General features: G+C 42.9%; 1 protein-coding gene across 2 annotated transcripts in view; it reads left to right on the forward strand.

Moving 5' to 3' along the window:
* The window catches only part of diaph1 (diaphanous related formin 1), a 112,359-nt gene that overhangs the window by 52,324 nt on the left and 41,494 nt on the right, over positions 1–18,541 (forward strand). For both annotated transcript variants that reach the window (XM_028588709.1, XM_028588710.1), the window contains 2 exons: positions 896–1,010; positions 1,158–1,166. In XM_028588709.1, the coding sequence (XP_028444510.1) occupies positions 896–1,010; positions 1,158–1,166 (124 nt within the window). The remainder of the gene's footprint in view (positions 1–895; positions 1,011–1,157; positions 1,167–18,541) is intronic.

Raw genomic sequence — 18,541 nt, forward strand, 5'->3', positions numbered from 1 at the left:
GCCTTCTTCTTTTAACTGCGCCACTGAAAGATAATTAAATTGCTGCTAGAAAGGACAGTATTCTTTTGTAATTTAAATTAGCTTTTTTTTTTTTTTTTTGGGCTTGGTCTCATTCTCCTTTTTGCGCGCTCTCTTGCTTTTCTTTCTTGCTCCTTCAGCTCATCCCCATATCACATTTCCTTCCCCTGCTCTCTCTCCTACACCCCCATCCCTGAGGCTCTGTCCATAATGAAAGGACTGATATCTGTAAATTTACTACCACTGCTTTTTCTCTCGCTCTCTCTGTTTCACTTCCTCTATTTCTCTTTTCTTTTAATGAGAACACTCAGAAAGTGAAGGAAAAACATACAAAGTTAATTGTGAATAGTGACCAGAATAGAGAAGAGAGAGAGAGAGAGAGAGAGAGAGAGAGAGAGAGAGAGAGAGCAACAGCAAGACAAAGAGAGGGATACAGAGAGAGCCCCCGAGTAAGGGTGAAGAAAGAAAGAATAAGGGGAGGAAAAAAAGCGGAACCCTCTGTATTTCTTTGCATTTCTGTGTGTGAAGTTCTGACGCTCGCTCAAGATGCTTTGTGGTAGAGACAGTGTACGAAGATTAGAGAAGATAACTACCTGTTTCCTCCTCTTTCTTTCCTCTTTCTGCCTTCCTTCTTTCACCCTTCTCTACACACTCTACTATCATAACCCCACCTCTTCCTTTTATGGCTGTTTCTTTTGTTCTGCCGACTTCTTTATCTGCTCATCTCATTGTTTGCCAGGTGCACAGATGAACATTTTAGGAAAATTGAGTCAATTTGATGATATGATTATATAACGGATACAATATATCGCTCTTCTTCATTGTATCTCCCTCTGTCTCCCTTTTTCTCTGTGCATACCGCGTTTCTCTCTCTTAGATCGGACCTGAGGACCTCTCTGAGAAGAGTTTCTGGACCAAGGCAAAAGAGGAGAAATTTGAAAACAATGAGCTCTTTGCCAAACTCACCTTGGCCTTCTCCTCACAGACAAAGAGTGAGTGTGTGGCGTGTGTGCTTTTACTGCTGCTGGTATTATCATGTTGTGTTTCACAGTAATGAGCAATATGTCTTTCTCTGTTTCTCACCTCGCCCACATCCCTCCCCTCTGTCTATTTCAATCCTCCTGCTCTGCTTCCATCAGCCACTAAAGGTAAGAATATCACGCACATACTTCCAGTTAGTTCTTTTTTTTTTTTTTTTTCCCAACACCTCCTCTCCAGTTTTTTCACCCTTGTCTTCCTGTGCTTGGAGGACACACTGCACATTTACATTATTCAGCAACACTGTGTCAAAACAGCATCTCACACAAGTTCATGAATAAACCACACACACCTGTGTTTGTGTATGTGTTCATCTTCCAAAAGAGCCTGTGACTTGTTGTGCAGACCCTGGGTGAGATGGTGAGATTTGGGACTTGGGGACAGAGGGAGAGATGGACAAATAGAGGAGGGTAGTGGGAGGGATAAGGAGAAGGTCACTGATGTCCTTTGACTAGCCACCTGCTGTCCTGGCACAAAGCGCTGACACACAGACGTACGCTCACACACGCGCACCTGTCCACTCCTATCACCTTGTCCTAGTGTCACTGAGCCTTCTGCTCCAACTCCTCCATATTCATATAACCAGGACACCAGGAAATCACAGACTGTGTGTGTGTGTAGGTGTGGGTGGGTGTGTGTGGGTGTGTGTAGGTGTGGGTGTGTATATGATGTGACCTTCAGATTCAATCTTAGTAGACATAAACACACTGACTCTGGCTCATGTCATATACATAAACAGACGTGCGCATGCACACATGGCTGATGCTAGCTGTTGCTGTCAGTTAAATGTCAGTGTTGGCAGCTGTCCCATCTGCATTCACCTGTATGGCAAGTCCCTACGTCTGCCTGTCACTCCTTGATTTGACCCCTCCACCCCCCTGGCCCGTGCACCCACGCATCCACTTTTTATTGGCTGAGGCAGCCGCCTGTTCCGGTTGATGTCTAATAACCTTTTCTGAGAGCTGACTATAAAGACACTGTGGCCTTTTCATAGCCAGCCCCACACCGCTCTGTCTGGATTGTGTGTGTGTGTGTGTGTGTGTGTGTGTGTGTGTGTGTGTGTGTGTGTGTGTGTGTGTGTGTGTGTGTGTGTGTGTGTGTGTGTGTGTGTGTGTGTGTGTGTGTGTGTGTGTGTGTGTGTGTGTGTGTGTGTGTGTGTGTGTGTGTGTGTGTGTGTGTGTGTGTGTGTGTGTGTGTGTTAGAGGGACCAAGTCCAGTGTGTTTAGTGTTGTAGATTTTCCTGTGCTTCTTGAATCGGTTTGGTAGTTATGAATAACACATTCTTCAAAACAGAATTGGTATTTTATTGAGCTGTTGTGTAAGCATCTTATGTTTTTGTGAGTGTGTGTGTGGTTTAATCCACACTGTGTCTGTGTTGTGTATACATGTTTGTGTGTCTGTGGCGGTGCATGCATACATGCCCAATAAGCAACCAGCAGATTGACCCTTCACCCCTTGTTCTTCTTTCTCTTGCTTAAACACACTGCTCAAAGCGTAATACATTCCTCCTGACCTCCCTATTCTCCTCCTAATCCCTCACCTCTGGAAGCCCGGCTTCACTCTTTCTCATCCTCCTGTTCCTCCTCGTCCTGCGCCTCCCATTCCTCGTTACCCAGCAAACACTCATTCCTGACCTTCCTTCCTCCTCTCCATCAGCTGCCCAGCAGCACTGCGGGGGTTGCACGCACGCACCTCAGAAAAGAGACGTGTGGGGGGGTAGTGTGCTCAGGGCAGAGTCAGGGGTGTTGCCCTCTGAGCCTCGGTGGAAGAGCAGAGAGCTGATGGTGGGAGACACGCCCTCTGGCTGCACATGGCTTTCATGGACACAATTGCACACTTTTGACACACGCGCGCACACGCAAGCGTACATATATGTTGTTATTTCCACAATCTGTATATACCTAGTTATGTATCTTGATCTCTCTCTCTCTCTCTCTCTCTCTCTCTCTCTCTCTCTCTCTCTCTCTCTCTCTCTCTCTCTCTCTCTCTTTCTTTCTTTCTTTCTTTCTTTCTTTCTTTCTCATTGAAAACAGGGTCAAGATCAGTAGTTTAGCTAAGGCAAGTTACAGTATCGTCATGCTTCTGTCTTTCTCTAGCTGCTCAGTGCTGAGCATTTCATAATTTAACTAAACACATTCTGGAACAATCCTGGACAAACTGCAGAGATGATAATTAAAACCTTTATTTTTTTTAAAAGTTGAATTGATATGCTTTATTAGCATCTACTACAAATCTATCATGGAGCATGTTTCTTTTTAACTTCTGTGGTGTTAGGTTGTTTTTGTATGTAGTAATGCATCTGATCTAATTTAGATGCTTTTAACTTACACTCACCAACCTCCTTCAGCCTGATAAAATTGTATTTCAGTATTGAGCCTACTTGACTACATGTTTTCAACAGTGGCTCTGAGGTCAGGCAAGATAACATGTCAATAAGACTACTATTTGAAAAAAGCTTCACCTTACTCAAACTACTTAACTTGCCATGCAGTCAACCATTGCAACCAAGGCCATCGTTAGTAGTACTGTACTGTGCAACATCTTATTCACCAGGATGGAAATACAAAATGAAGCTGTCAACATGAGAAATGAGAAGTATGCATTACATAGTCAGTCAATAAATGGATTTGGGTTTGGCTTATTGAAGATACAAACTGTCAAATGTTTTCAGACAGTGAACCACCTATGGGACCTGTTTGGACATTTTCTTTCAGGCTTATTATACTGTACATTTGTACAGTTTGATGACGATGATACAGCTTGGTATTAGTAAGAATTTATTATGATGTAACTAGCCAAATTCCACTGCAATATTTGTAGTGGAGAAACCATGCTAGTATATTGCCATCTTCTTTCTGCAGATGTGTGGAAAATTGTTGTGCTTTGCAAGTGTAAGGGCTTAAAATCAGAGACCCGATGTGACTATCTGCTATTGTAAATAAATACCCAAGTTGTTTAGATGAGCAAGTATGTGTGGCTGTAAATCTGTTAGTGTAGTGTATAGGTTTTCAGATGGCAAGCTTATTCCCACATTCTCCTTTAAGCTACTGGTTCTCAATTCCTCACTTTGAAGTGCTTGTGTGTGTTTTCTTCTATTTTAGTATTTATTTGTGTCCCTATTTCTTTTAATAATAACAATAATAATAATAACAACAATAGAAGTAATAAGGGTAAACAGAATCTTAACACAGGTCCTTTTTATGTGTTAATTTCTTGGAGAGTGCAGGACAGTGACAAGGCTAGAATTGATACACTGTTCATCTAATATGGGTATAGAAATCCTGAACTTTCCTTTTTTCACTTTTTCAGACTGTGTTTGATAGCAGGTGCCCTTTGAAGTCGGCACCTCAGATAGCCCAATTAGCAAAAGAATGAGAGAGCGAGAGATGGAGAGAGAGGGGGAGGAGGAGGTGGGTGAAAAAAAAGAAGGGCGCAGAGGGAAAGGCTGGGCTAGGGGGAACGTTGGTGATTAATTTGATTTGGGAGCGAAAAGGAGACAGAAGGGCCAGGAGCACATATGATTATTAATCCTCATAATGTGAGGATCATTTTCATATCCCAATTCTCCAGCGTTTACACCGTTCCCTCATCTGTGTCTCAGTCTCTTTTGCTGTGTTTCCCTGGTCTGTTGTAGTACGGCGACCTCATTTTTCTTTTCTGGTGGAGATCCCCCCCACCCCAAGGAGTCACTTTGTGATGCCATCCACTGTATATCGCTGCATAACACATCTACGCATGCAACAGCACCTTCCCGCATCACATTTGCTTTCTAAAAAATACAGACAAGTTTATTGCAAATAAATGCGTGTTAGTCACTGCAAGGGTGCCTGTATGCTGGTGTATGTGCTGCTCGAGAGTGGGTGGTGAGCTCAACCACATTTACAAACCAATTATAATAAGCCGTTTGATCGCCCTGTGTTCTGAAGAAATCAATTTCCTTCTCTGTAGGTATGTGTGCAGTGCATGTACGTGTATTTGTGTTGCTGAGTTTCCTCTTAGGTCTGTTCCATTCACTTTTCACCTTTAATGAGCCACCAATCAGCTAGAAAGTGCTGTATGTGCTCATGCTTGCCTGAGGCTTCTCCCAGGTTGTAGCCTAATCAGTTAAAGGAATGAGATGTGTCATATATTAGCAATAAAAGACCAGGAGGCATGAAGGGTTATGGTACAGTGTTGTTGATTAGGTTATCACATCCTCTGCTTAACAGAGTTCACAACATTTGGTGACTTGTTTTTGTTACAGTACACTGGCTCTAGGTCATTGTCAGTCAAAGGAAAATGTCCATGCTAATGAAATAACTTAAGCAAACGCATGTTTTCATTTTTACATTACAGCAGACTGATTGCAGGGTTGTTAAAAAAATGTCAGCTGTGTGATATATTGATGCTGTAGATTTGCCCTTTGGTCATTCATAAGGCACAGTTTATAGACAATAAATCACATGAAAAAATAATGCAGTTGAGTGTCTCTTCTGATTCTATACCTGATGGTCGCGCAGTCGCTGCTCCGCATTTGAAAAGCCTGATAAATTACTTGCAAGTTTTAGTTTAAAGTGAGCACAGGTGAGAAAGGGGAAGACCATGCTTTTTACTTCAATAGTCTCCTTTCTTGCCTCCCTCCATCTAATCCTCTTCCATCCCCATCCCATCGTTTAATAATCCCCACACAACCCACTTCTAGAAGATGCTTGTTTTTCCACTGTTGGATCCCCTCTAGATCACAGCCAAGAAACATTTGTGAGTTGTGTGTGTATTTGTGCATACATTTGTGTGCGTGATTGTGTATAATTAGGGAGAGTTTTAGATAACAGTTTGTGGGATGTTTAGACTCAGAGCTGCAGTCTCCTGAGACTGTTTAAAATATGTACTAATAAAGCACTAAATGAGGAATGGGCACACTTTATTAAGCTGTAAGAGTGTTTGTGCGATTGTGCTAAATTAGTATTGGCTTTGAAAAGCCTGTGTGTATTAGTTTTAAGTTCTCTGTGTGAGTGTGTGTGTGTGTGTGTGTGTGTATATCTCTGTGTGTATGTTTGTACTCGTGTAGTGCACAGAAGCAGGCCTTGTTAATAAATCATGCAGTGTTCAGGCTTGGGCTGCATAAAAAGAAGCAGGTTAATGCAAGGGTCACTAATGCTGTAGAAAGAGCTGGGAAAAATATCACACTATTCTTTACCTTCTATTCTATTTTATTCATTCCATTTCTGGATGCAGCCATTTCTCCGCTTGTATCTATTTTCTCTCCACCTCACCTTTTTGCCAACAACGAATGACCTCACGTCTGTGAAAGACAATGGAAGCAGCACCTATAGCCAACACAGACTAGCTTTTCAATATGCAGGTATAACCTGTAAATGAAAGATTTGATGTTTATAGGTTGTGTTGTGTGTATGTTTATTTGTACCATTGCTTAAGTTAAAATCCTAACTATACCTCTTAAGCCCTCAACAGTAGCGGTGCATTAGGTTGGCTCTGCTCGCTCTCTAAGCCTCGGTGTGTTTTCTCAGTGCGGCAATAGCAAGCGTTCCCTCATTCACCATCTCTTTATGTTTGAGGAACAGGCGCAAAACGCCGCTCATTCATCAGGCCTTATCAGGTTCAAACACATCTGTGTGTGCTCACATTGGCTCTCACTGCCAAATGCAACAGCTCACTCACATGCACAAGCAGAAGCATACACATGTAAGCGTGCTCAAACACACTCACACATGCTTTTGTTCCACTCATTCTCTTCATTCCATCCCTCGCTCTATCCCTCCCTCGTTATATCTCTCTCCTCTGTTTTACATGCAAATGAGCTAAGTGTACTCACGCCGGAGCATTACCGCTGTGTGTGCCTAATCTCCTTGCTGCCTTTTCTCTTTCCTAGAGATTATCCTGTTTTTAAACGGAATAGGCTTTCTTCGCTTCACTCGGCTCCTCTCCCAACCAGCCAGCCAGTCGGTCAGCCAACGTTCCAATGTCTCATCCCAAAACCATTACCATTTAAATGTTCCCAGTGATATGACAGCTGTGCAGGGACTGAGATAACCTGTGTGTGTGTGTGTGTGTGTGTGTGTGTGTGTGTGTGTGTGTGTGTGTGTGTGTGTGTGTGTGTGTGTGTGTGTGTGTGTGTGTGTGTGTGTGTGTGTGTGTGTGTGTGTGTGTGTGTGTGTGTGTGAGAGTGAGAGTAGGTTTGTAATCTTTGCGAGTGTATGTCTTTAATTGAGGCTTTGGCTGATAAATTCAAAAGCTTGTTACAGATGCAAAGTATCCACAGTGTTCATGATTCGGTCTCTTTTCACCCAGGCCAAGAGGGAAAAAAAACATGAACAGAGATGGAAGGATGTGGGGATGAAGGGATATATCTATGCACACCTACACTCCTTCCACCCACTCTTCTGTCCTGTTTTGCTCTTGGTAACAGCAGCTTTTTCCTCCCCCTCCTGTATTTCTTATATATGTATAAGTGTGTGCGTGTGCCTGTGTCTCTGAGGTGTCAAAGTGTTCGTGAAGGTAGAGGTACATTCATTTTCCTATTGTTGGGTTGAGGAGCAAGGCAAGTGATGAGGCTGCATCTATGATTAGAAAGCATGTTAATCATGAGAAAGGGGGAGAGATAAAGAGAGGAGAAGAAAGAGTCAAAGTGCGTTGCAGCTAAAAGTGCAGATTGACTGTGGATGGCTGCAATTCCCTGCCTCAGAGACTCCCTCTCTGTTTACTTTTTGTAATATTGTAATATTAGCTACCTATCCCTGAGGGCAGTGGCGCATGCACACACACACACACACACACACACACACACACACACACACACACACACACACACACACACACACACACACACACAGGAGACTTAGCCCACTTTGATGTCACTGATAGCATACATAAAAAAATGGAGCGGTAAAGAGCAACAACTTCAAAGATGGAGTTGACAAGATAGGAGCATTAACCCCCATCTCCCTTCCTTCTTTTTCTCTTCCTCTTCTCTCTCATGATTTCCTCATCTCTCTTCTCTTATCTCTGCCTGATAAAGGGGTTCTTATGAAAAGAGACAATGAACGAGGGATGGCACTAGAAAAATGATGGAAGACTGCTGGGGGGTGAAGATAAAGCAAGCTGTAAAATGAGAAAAGGCAAGATAGATGGTAGCAACAGAGGCATTTGAAAGTGTCCTTTAAAGTCCAAAGCCCCGATCTCAGTCGAATTGTTTAACAGTAGCCTTGAGCTGCTACTGATGCGGTGTTAGCTAGCTAGTGAGTTATTAGGGTGCTATTAGACTATCTTTCCCATTATGCTGATGGCTCAGACCATGTCTTCGGGGTTCTCTCACAATCACACATATTAAAACTATCAATTTCACCCAAACTTTGCACACACTTGTACCAACTTTCTTAACAAACACATTATGTTGTTTATTTCCATGTGTGTGCGCACGCACTTTGTGCTTGGCTAGGCTGTATATGAGCTCTGTTTTGTAACCTTCCCAGCTTTTATTGCTACTGGTGTAACGTGGCCCCCTGGCCTCTAGCTGTGGAGGCTGTGTGTAATATGTATAACCCAGTGGCATTTAAGCCCGACACCGATGGTATTTACAAGGCTTGGTGGACCAGGTCATGCTCCACTTTCTGACCTGTGTGTGTGTGTGTGTGTGTGTGTGTGTGTGTGTGTGTGTGTGTGTGTGTGTGTGTGGAAATACATGTGTTTTATGTGTCATGGATGGTAGGCAAAATAACTTAGACTTGCATGCATAGTTAATCTGACTACAGTAATGCTGTGTGTGTGTAAATGCTACATGGTCATTTTGCTCCTATGTCTCTGTGCTCCTAGGTGCCTGTTTGTTTGTGTGCGTGTGCGCATGCTGAAGCCCTTGCTCCATTACTCAGTATCTGCATGTGTCGTGTTCTGTGAGACGTGGGTTCTGCTTCGCCCTGCAGGCACCTTCATTTTTCACCGTGCTACACTGCACTGCATGAAAGTGTGCGTCTACACCCTCTCCTGCTCTCTCTTCCTATCTCTCTCTCTCTCTCTCTCCCCCTATTCATCTACCTCCCCCCGTCCTTATACTCTCCTACCACAACCACCACCCACCCCTCACCACACACACATACACGCCTAATCAAAGCAGGGAGCTCTCTAGATTAGCACTTGAGAAAACTCCCTAAAGACATTCCTTCATTTTGACCATTTTCAGGTACTCTCTTTCCTTCCCGCGCCTTCTTCCTCCTTGCTTTGAATTTTTAACCTCCCAACTGAATAAGAGATGTGGCCAACCTCGTGGGGAAGGGAAAGTTGGAGGGAGGGCAAGGAAGGGAGGAGGCGGGGGAAGCAGAAGGGAAAAGGTTGTCCCTAAACATGCTTTCACATTTATCCCCTAAAAACTCCACTCTGTATGCTCAATAATGCATGGCCATCGCTCACTCCCCATCCCCTTCCCCCTCCCCTCATTCTCCTCTTCCTTCATCTCCTTCATCTTCCTCTCATTGGTTCCCCAAGCGCTCATCACTCCACCCAGCAGATTAACTGCAGGGTGAAACTGAGACTGGCAAAGCAGGGTGAGGGTAGCAGGGCACCAAGGACTAACAGTAAAAGAAAGAGAGAGTGAAAGCAGATGAGTCATTTGTCATTGTGTGAATGGAGTTACTACTCTAAGTATTGATCTGAGGGAGTGGGCTTTGAAGTTTTACCATTTCAGAGGGGCCTTAGAGCTCGACTGGGCCTGAAAATTGGAGTCAGACATCGCCCAAAATTCTAAACCCACATTGAATTCTTTAATAATTTCTCTGCTTGTTTTTGACCACTTTCAGAGACCGAAGCATCCTTGCATAACCCCAAATCTGCCTGTTCCTGTTTCATTGGGGCAAGAATATGAAATATCACAGTACAACCTTGATGTGCAGTGATGGTAGAAAGTAGTCAGGAGGAGCACTTGGAGCTGTGCCATTTCAACTGAGATTAAATTACACCATCCATAACAAGCTACAGGACCTGAGACATACATTACCGATAACTAATGCGAGTCACATGTTTTTTTTGTCTTTTGTTTTCTATGTATTGTACTTAGAAGTGCTTTGTTTGCTAGAACTGTTGAACTGTAGATGCGCAGCGAGCAGAGCGAACCTTTCAGGACTTGTTGTGCATGCACATGGCATCAGCAGCAACTCCTGTCTGTTTGGGTGAATGGAGTGGTTCGCCAGAGACTTCTAAAGATCTCTTCAAGAATGTGTTTTTAAGTCTGTTCTGGAAAGTTTTTGAAGAACCCAGAGATGTTTTTGCTTTAAAAATTTCATGTTGATTTTTTGCTCTGAAGCTTTACCTTTTCACTGGTTTCTTTGTTTCTAGCCTCAAAGAATATAGCAGTATAAAACTGCAAGAGCAACAGACCACAACAGCATTGCAAATAGTACCAATAATAATGTATAAAAACATTTTTTTTCTAGCAAATTTCATTTTAATGAAAATCTAAAATTACACAATGTTTTTGGCAGTTAAGTTTTAAGTATATTCAGGGATGTAAAGCTGTCAGCATAGAACTACAAACATGCTGCTTTCCCTTTCTTCCAGACTCTGAAAAATGTGGGTTGCACTTGATGCAGTACTGCAGCCTTTATGGGAGAAAGTTACTAAAAACGTTGTTTGTTGGCTCACAAGGTAGTTGGCTAACCCAAGAAAGATAAAAGCTTGCCGCCACTTTGGGAAAGTGCAAATTTTTGGGAGCTGGATTGATGATAACAAGCATTCTGCTTGATTGAAGCCAGTTGAAGGAAACAAACATGAAGGCTACTGCATTGTTTGCCAGAGAAAAATCAAATTGAACATACAGTGGTGGATGAGAGTAGCAGTTTTAAACTTACATTCTGAACCTTAAGACTGCTATAACAACCCAATAGTCAATATAAGGTTGTCAGCTTTTTCTTTCTTTCAGTTTATTCTACATAGCATTAATATGACTTTCGAAACCTGAAGTACCTTCAGGTTTTTGGAAAAAGTAAGGGAGATTACTGTCAAAGATACAGATGGATGGTTGGTTCAGTAGACGAAAAAGACGGATGGCGTTATTGAGGGTAGAGTGAAGGAGAGAGGCACAGAATGAATGAGGCTCGTACAGTAGAAGGTCGAATGGAGGCAGGAGTGATCTGTGTACGACTAAAGAGAGCACTGAGAGGGAATGACTAATGATCAAAAGGTGGAGAAACATGAAACGACAAGAGTGATTGAGGAGATGGAGATTGTGGTGAGGTAAAACGAGGAAACCGAGTTAAGTTAGCTGTGCAAGCATGTGAGTAGGAAAAGGGTTAAGTGGTTCAGGTTGGTCATAGTGACGTGCTGCATTGCTGGCTGCTGTGATAACTGCAGGAGAGATGACACTGCTCCCCTTAACAAAAGGTGACTGGATCAACATGTGTGCCCTGCGTGCCTTTCTCTCTCAGTATACACTATTGAGAGAACAGATGGCATGGACTGAGAATTTTCTCTGCCTTCAAATCTCTGTGACTTTTTTTTTTCCGTGCCTTTCCTCTTTGAGGAGTGGAACATGTCGCAGCACGCATTTTAATGCCTCACTCTTTTGACAATGTTTGGCTCTCCGCTGAATCTCTCCACTTCCCTTCCCTCTTTCTGTTCTCCAAATAAGTTATTTAGGGCTTAGCTGTACACAGTAAGCGGTCAGTCGACACACACACACACACACACACCCACACACACACACACGTGCATACTATACCACCGGGCTTCCTTAGAGATTGTCTGCTTAATACTGCATAGCACTTAGAGGCATCAACAAGCCCCGTGGTGCTCCACTGAGGTGTAGAATGCATGAAAGCATGCTAATTTGGCCCCCTCAACTATCTACATCCATCCCTTTGTGGACCACCCCCCCTCCCCCAATCCATCCATCACACTACTTCGCCTTTCTCCCCCCTCACCCACCTGTCTTCGCCGCAGCCAGCATGGTTTGGTGAGCACAGAGAACACAGCAGTGTACACACAACAACATGCAATACAATATGTTACACATTATTAATTTATACTGTGGTCCAAATGTCACTAGTTTTTCTTGAGAGTTAGCCAAAATTAACTTGCACTTCCGGAGGCTATTCATTGAATCTACTGTGCTCAATGTTACATTTGTTCCTTTTTTGCATGATAAAATTGAATCATTGACCACACAAGTTACCTGCTGGGTGCAAAGGATGGTTCATTTGAGTTAAAGAAATTAGCTTCTTGGTCATTCTGTGCATTTTACAACTGTTAGTCAAGCCTCAGCTCAGACTAACATTACCTCTGCTAATGTGAAATTCCTATAAAAATTGCCCTCCACTACTTAAACAACTGACTCTTACTATATGAATAACACAGTTACAGTAACATCAAACGGTTGGACCTTTATAGTAGCTTGTTTATAACAGGCTATTGATTATACAATGTTACAGCAAAACACTATTTAGTAAAGTGTATAGTTTAGGTTCATGACATTATCAAATAAATACAGTACACCAAGCTAGCCTATTCAAATATGAAGAGAGAGAGAGAGAGATTCCAACTCCACAACATTATTGTGGTTATATGACATGTGTATGTGTCATTTGAACATCATGCTGCAATACTACATCCACATTCCCTTTTTTCCTATTACTTTTTCCTATAAATTAACAACATAGTCTACCACTCTTGGTGGTTTATAGATCAAGTCTTTCCCCCAAAAAACACAGTAGTGAACAGAAATAGAATTTTATTTGCTATAAAAAAAAAACAATTCTCAGCTCATCTACAAAGTACAAAAGAACATACACTGAATTAATTGGTTTTGGTGTATGTAAAGGCCTCTGGTTTTATTTCAGACTGCAGTGTAATGCAGAATACATCACAGGGGGCAATTTGTGTGGCAGCTTTCAAACTAGGACAAGTGTCTGTGTCAAGGGACCTGTGTCTGTTATGTGAGTAAGCACATATCTCCCATGAGTCCTCACTTAAAATGTGTAAAGTAATGCTACGAGTTCTTCAGCACAATAATTCATAGGCGTTTCAAGACGTGCAGTCTAGGGACTCCTTGCACGTTTTGTGTATGTGTGTACGAGAGGCATTGGATGTGTGTGAGAGAGTGTAAGTGAATGTGTTTGTGTCATGGGACCACAGACACTGTCATTCTCATTTCCCAACATCATGAAACCGTGGACAGGCTGGCCTTATGAGACCTCAAGTTGAAGAACTGTAAACTGGCATCACACACACACACACACACACACACACACACACACACACACACACACACACACACACACACACACACACACACACACACACACACACACACACACACACACAGTAATAAGAGCAAAGGGTGGAATCCTGGGCTTGTCATGCTCTGCGCCATAATCCACTTTAGAAGGAAGGATTAATTAGGAATTAAGGAGTGTAATGTTATCGGTGCGTGATCCATTCACATCCATGCACATACACATATCTCACTCTGTTTGAGTGTGTATATAGGGCAAGGATCATTCAGAGCTAAGAAAGAAATGTAAAATAATTTCAGATTTTTCAGATTTCATTACTTTCTCTATACTCTCTCTCCCTCCTTCTCTCAATGCCTTTTCTTATTACCCTCTCACAATCTTCACCCATCCTCTCACTCTTTTCCCTTTAACTTCCTTCCGATCGTATGTTGTAAGAACGTCCATAAAATTACTTCTTCAGTCTTCTCGCCCCTTGTGTCCTGCTACTCCTTTCTGCTTCTGTGCCACCATTATCCTGCCCCTTAAGGTCCTGTGTAGGCTTTTATTCAATGCTTTTATCCCTCCAGCCTAGCTTTGTCAAAGAGAGAAAGTGTGTTTGAGAGGGATTTCTATAGCTCTGCTACTCTTTCAAGATGGCTACGGCATTTAGGTGTGCCTCTCTTGATGTCCATTTTGTGTCTGGCTTCCCATTTTTCATAGTTTGTCTTTATTCTGTGGTGAATAGTGCGACTTGGAAGCTGCGCTACTTACAATTGCTTGACTCAAGCCTCAGCCCCTTTGCTGTATGAAGCAGCTCTGCTTTCAGACAAGAGTTGAGTGGCTTACCTTTGTCCTTGAGATGATGCTTTCAGTCTTCCTGCTTTTTCGCTCCTCCACCCATCTAGCTGCTCATTTGTGGATGTGTGTGCTCTCTGTGTATGCCCATACTACGTTTGTGCTTTATCATACACAATGATTCTAAAGGTAGATTGATAGATGAAAGCAGGAGGATAAAGAGGAATGGAGATGGAGTAGAAACCGGTAAAAATGCATGATAAGGTTGTTTACGTCTGGATGTTTCCTGGACTTTAATTTTGTGTGTGTGCCTGCCTGCCTGCCAGATTTAGTGAGGTGTGTGTTGATACTTCCTCAGGCAGACAGTAATGATATTGTTTTTATTAATGCCTGATTAAAGTTTTAGCGTGTGGCTGCTGGAGCTCTTAGTGCTTTTATAACACTGTGCCGCTATCATTTGTCAGCCCTCTTAACACACAAATACAAAATGCTGCCTCACTTTCCTTCTGTCAGTTTTTCTCATAATGAGCAACATGCATTCAAAACGAGCAATACTCCTCCTCTGACCACCATTATGTATCCATCTCTCTTTTCATGTCTCTGGTTTATGCTCTTTTTTTTTTTTTTTTTGTCTCCTTTATTTAGCTCTCTTCTGCTCCCTCCTTCCCGTTTTCTTTCTCACTGTCTGCCGCCCTCCCTCTCTCTTGTTCCCTCTGGCACTATTGGCAGCACTCTGTCTCTGTCAGGTGTGTGTGAGATAGCCTTCACGCCATTGACTTGGAGGAGATGGGCTTTTGGATGCCTCAGCCGCTGTTCGACTGATTCCTTAACTCTTCCCTTTCCAACCGATAGGAAGAAATCACTTGTTCGTCACTCTCTGTAGATTTGATTGAAGGTTATTAGACATTTAATAGATCCGACTGGGTGCACTGCGTGTTTTAGCCCATTGCAAATCATGTACCATAAATTGCCACCATCTATTTTAAATTTTTTTTTTTAATGCTTGATTGCTTTTTTCTTACCCTCTAGACATGTATTTTTTTCTGCTCATTTCAGCATGGCCCAGAAATCAGCGTGTAAAGATTTTAAACTTGGTTTAGATGAGTAATCCATCAGTAAACTTCATGAACTTTTTATTGTTGCCAAAATTGTCTTTGTATAGCAATGTTAGTGAAGGATGGTTTGATAGTAGGCTACTACACATTTAATATATTAATGACATATCAGAGGCTGTCAGAAAACCCAAACTTAGAGACAACAATAGGATAAGCATAATGTAAGGATCATTTGAATTAATGTGTGTTAGATAACTTCTCTCCAGGTCATAAACACATTACACTTTGGGTTTCATGGCAGTTTCACTGATGACAATTACATAACTTTGTCAAAGGAGGAAAAAAAAGCAGCTGTGATGGATTATGTACCTCAAGCAAGTTTCAAGTTTTTAGCAAGTTGAGTTACATCATGTACTGAATGAATCAAAAAAGTTTCCAAAGCCAACTCTGCAACAAACGGCAAACCTTGCCATACTGTCAGCTTATAAGATTCTTATGGTTAACATGTTTGCTGCATGCTTAGACATGCAGCAAACGCAGAGAAACATGAGAAATGTTTCATGTTTAAGCCCCCCCCCCCTCCCCCCTCCCATGGCCTTGTAAAATAAAATTGCTTTGCCTGAGTTTGTATATGAGATAGCTGCCCGCAGTTTTACACCAAGAGCTCTTAGGACACAACAGAACAACCTGGTGAAGCACAACAATGAGCTGAAAGCGGCACATAGCTCTAGAATGGCGTGTTAATTCTCAGTTGGATCAGCAGTGCTAGAAATGCTTTTACATTATAGGGATTCAATATTAATGTAAATGGAGCTTTAACAGGCTAAAACATGCAAACCCATGTACAGTATATGGGACTTTAAGTATTGATTGGTACATGTATTGCTTGCGGGATTATCAAGATATATTTAACTAAAATGCAGTTAACAGTTATTCATAAAACAAGTGGATATTCATTGTAAATATTTAAACATCTGTTGTCTGACGTATTTCTGAGGTCCAATGTTCAAAAGGCTCGGTTTGTTACAGTGGCCGTAGCTGTTCAGTTTGAGATTGTTTGTTTGTGTGAAAGAGAGAAAAGGAGAAGAAGCGAGAGAGTAACAAGGCCAGCTCTGCCTCCAGGCTGTTTGGCCCCAAACTCTCATCAGCCTGCTGGTGCTGAAACGGAGAATCTTCTGCCCCTTGCCACTGTATAACCACCCCCACCCCCACGCACGCACTACAAACACATGCACACATAAAGAAACACACATGCATTCATAACACACACAATCAAAGTTTATGACTAAATCATCTTCCTCATCTCTCGCCGTCATCCTTACTTGTTTTATCAGTGCATCCCATCTTCTTTTATCCACCTCCCTAATCTGTCTGTGCCTCTATCAGACACTTTCTATTCCCATATCTTGCCTCTGAGACATGCTCTCTTTTCTTACTCCTCCACTCCCTTCATCCTTATCTTGTTTCCTAGCACCCCCATACATCCACCTTTCAGAATGTTTCTTGTCCCCTCTCCCCTCTTTTCCATTTCTCTCTCTGTGTCTCCATCCCTCTCTAACCCCCTCCTCATCTTTCTCCTCTCCTTTCCATGTCTCCCTCTCTTCTCAGCGGTGGTTTTAATGCATTATGAAAATGGACTGGGGCTATGAAAGCGAAACAGGACAAGTTTGGCTGTTTAATGTCACTCCTTTCACTCCTCATCTGCCTCATTGGCACCCTGAGTTTGTGTGTGTTCTTGCTGCTGTGTGAAGTTGTGCTTTTTGTGTGCATATTGGTATGCATGTGCGCACACACGCACATTCTTTGGCTGCTTTTTTTGCCGCTAACATTGAAAGCTCAATGTGACCAACACATGAGCTGGTCTTAAGACTTAAGACACACGTTCCTCTTTAACGTGAACTTCCAGCATGCACACACTTTGGGTCGGCATTAAACTGCATGAATAATAGAATAGACAGGCAGACAGACAGCGTGTAACATGTTTCTCTGAGACGTGTCTTAATGGAAAAGAGTGTTAGGGCATGGATAGAAGCATGAAGGAAGCTGGGAAGGGGTGTTTATGAGACTGAGGATAAGTTCTACCCTACAGGGTGGTGTGACCTGGATGTAAGTCTCCCCATTTCCACCTCTCTTACTCTTTCTTTCTTACATTCATACCAACCTGGCCTTCACTCCCTCCACTATTCTCGCTTTGTTAAGTTGAAACTTCTCGCCTCGGAAGAGAAGCAGATCATCCTGTGGAGAGATGGAGCCAGATGAGCTGATTATTTGTTGGTAGATGCAGAGTTGGAGAAATGCAACTAATAAAAGAGGGGGGGAGAATTAATGAGTATTGGAACTAATAGTAAGGTGAGACGTTGGTTACCTGGTTGGTGGTGTTTGACTATTAGATGGATGGATAGATAGATAGATAGATAGATAGATAGATAGATGGTATGAAGAGCCACCGCATACCTTAATGTCAACTTAAAGTATTTATACATTTGATGAAGCTGATGGTGTTTGAGCTAGAAGTTTAATGAACTTTTACTGTGCTACTCGAGAGAACTGTAGCATTGATTTAAAATAGCCTCAGTCTTTTCATTTCTTTCCTTTCCCAGACTGCCTCTCTGCCACTTCCTCCTTTGCCTGTTCTTTCTCTCTGGTGTGTGTGTGTGTGTGTGTGTGTGTGTGTGTGTGTGTGTGTGTGTGTGTGTGTGTGTGTGTGTGTGTGTGTGTGTGTGTGTGTGTGTGTGTGTGTGTGTGTGTGTGTGTGTGTGTGTGTGTGTGTGTGTGTGTGTGTGTGTGTGTGTGTGTGTGTGCGTGCGTGCGTGCGTGCGTGCGGCGATGGATATTCTGAGTGCGAGCGGCGTGTGTGTGTGTGCATCAGGGTTTAATTGCGGTGTGCATAGAAACGAGTGTAATTAGCCAGCGCTCGCTTCCCTGCCGCCCGGCTAACAACCAGCATCCCCTCTGCGCCTGCTCTTTCTCTCTCTGCCTTTCTTCTTTGTCTCCCTCCCTCTCTCTCTTGTCTCATGCCTGTTGCCACAACGACAAGCCCCACACCGCCATTGTTCCCCGCTGTTCTCCAAGAACAAAGGAGGAGGCTATTAGCTCCCTGAGAGAGGAGTGGTGGAAATGGAGAAGAGGGATAGAGAAGGGATTGCTGTGAGGGTGGGATGATGAGATGAGAGTGTGAGAGTGAATTGGCGAACACGTGAGAGAAGGAGAGAGACAGGCATGGAAGAAGTGAAGGAAACAAAGAGATGGAGTTAGAACGACAAGAGTTTGGGAGATTTACACCGAGGAAGAGAAAGAAGGGAAGGAAAAGCTAGAGAAGAACAAGACTTTGTGAGCAAGACTTTGAGAGAATTAGAGAAACAGATTAGAGGAGGAGAAAGGCTTGTGAGGCAGCAGAGAGAGCTCTTTCCCCCCCTCCTTTAGGAGCAAAAAGTGAGCTTG

Source organism: Perca flavescens, chromosome 10, assembly GCF_004354835.1.
Source record: "Perca flavescens isolate YP-PL-M2 chromosome 10, PFLA_1.0, whole genome shotgun sequence".
Classification (NCBI taxonomy): Eukaryota; Metazoa; Chordata; class Actinopteri; order Perciformes; family Percidae; genus Perca; species Perca flavescens.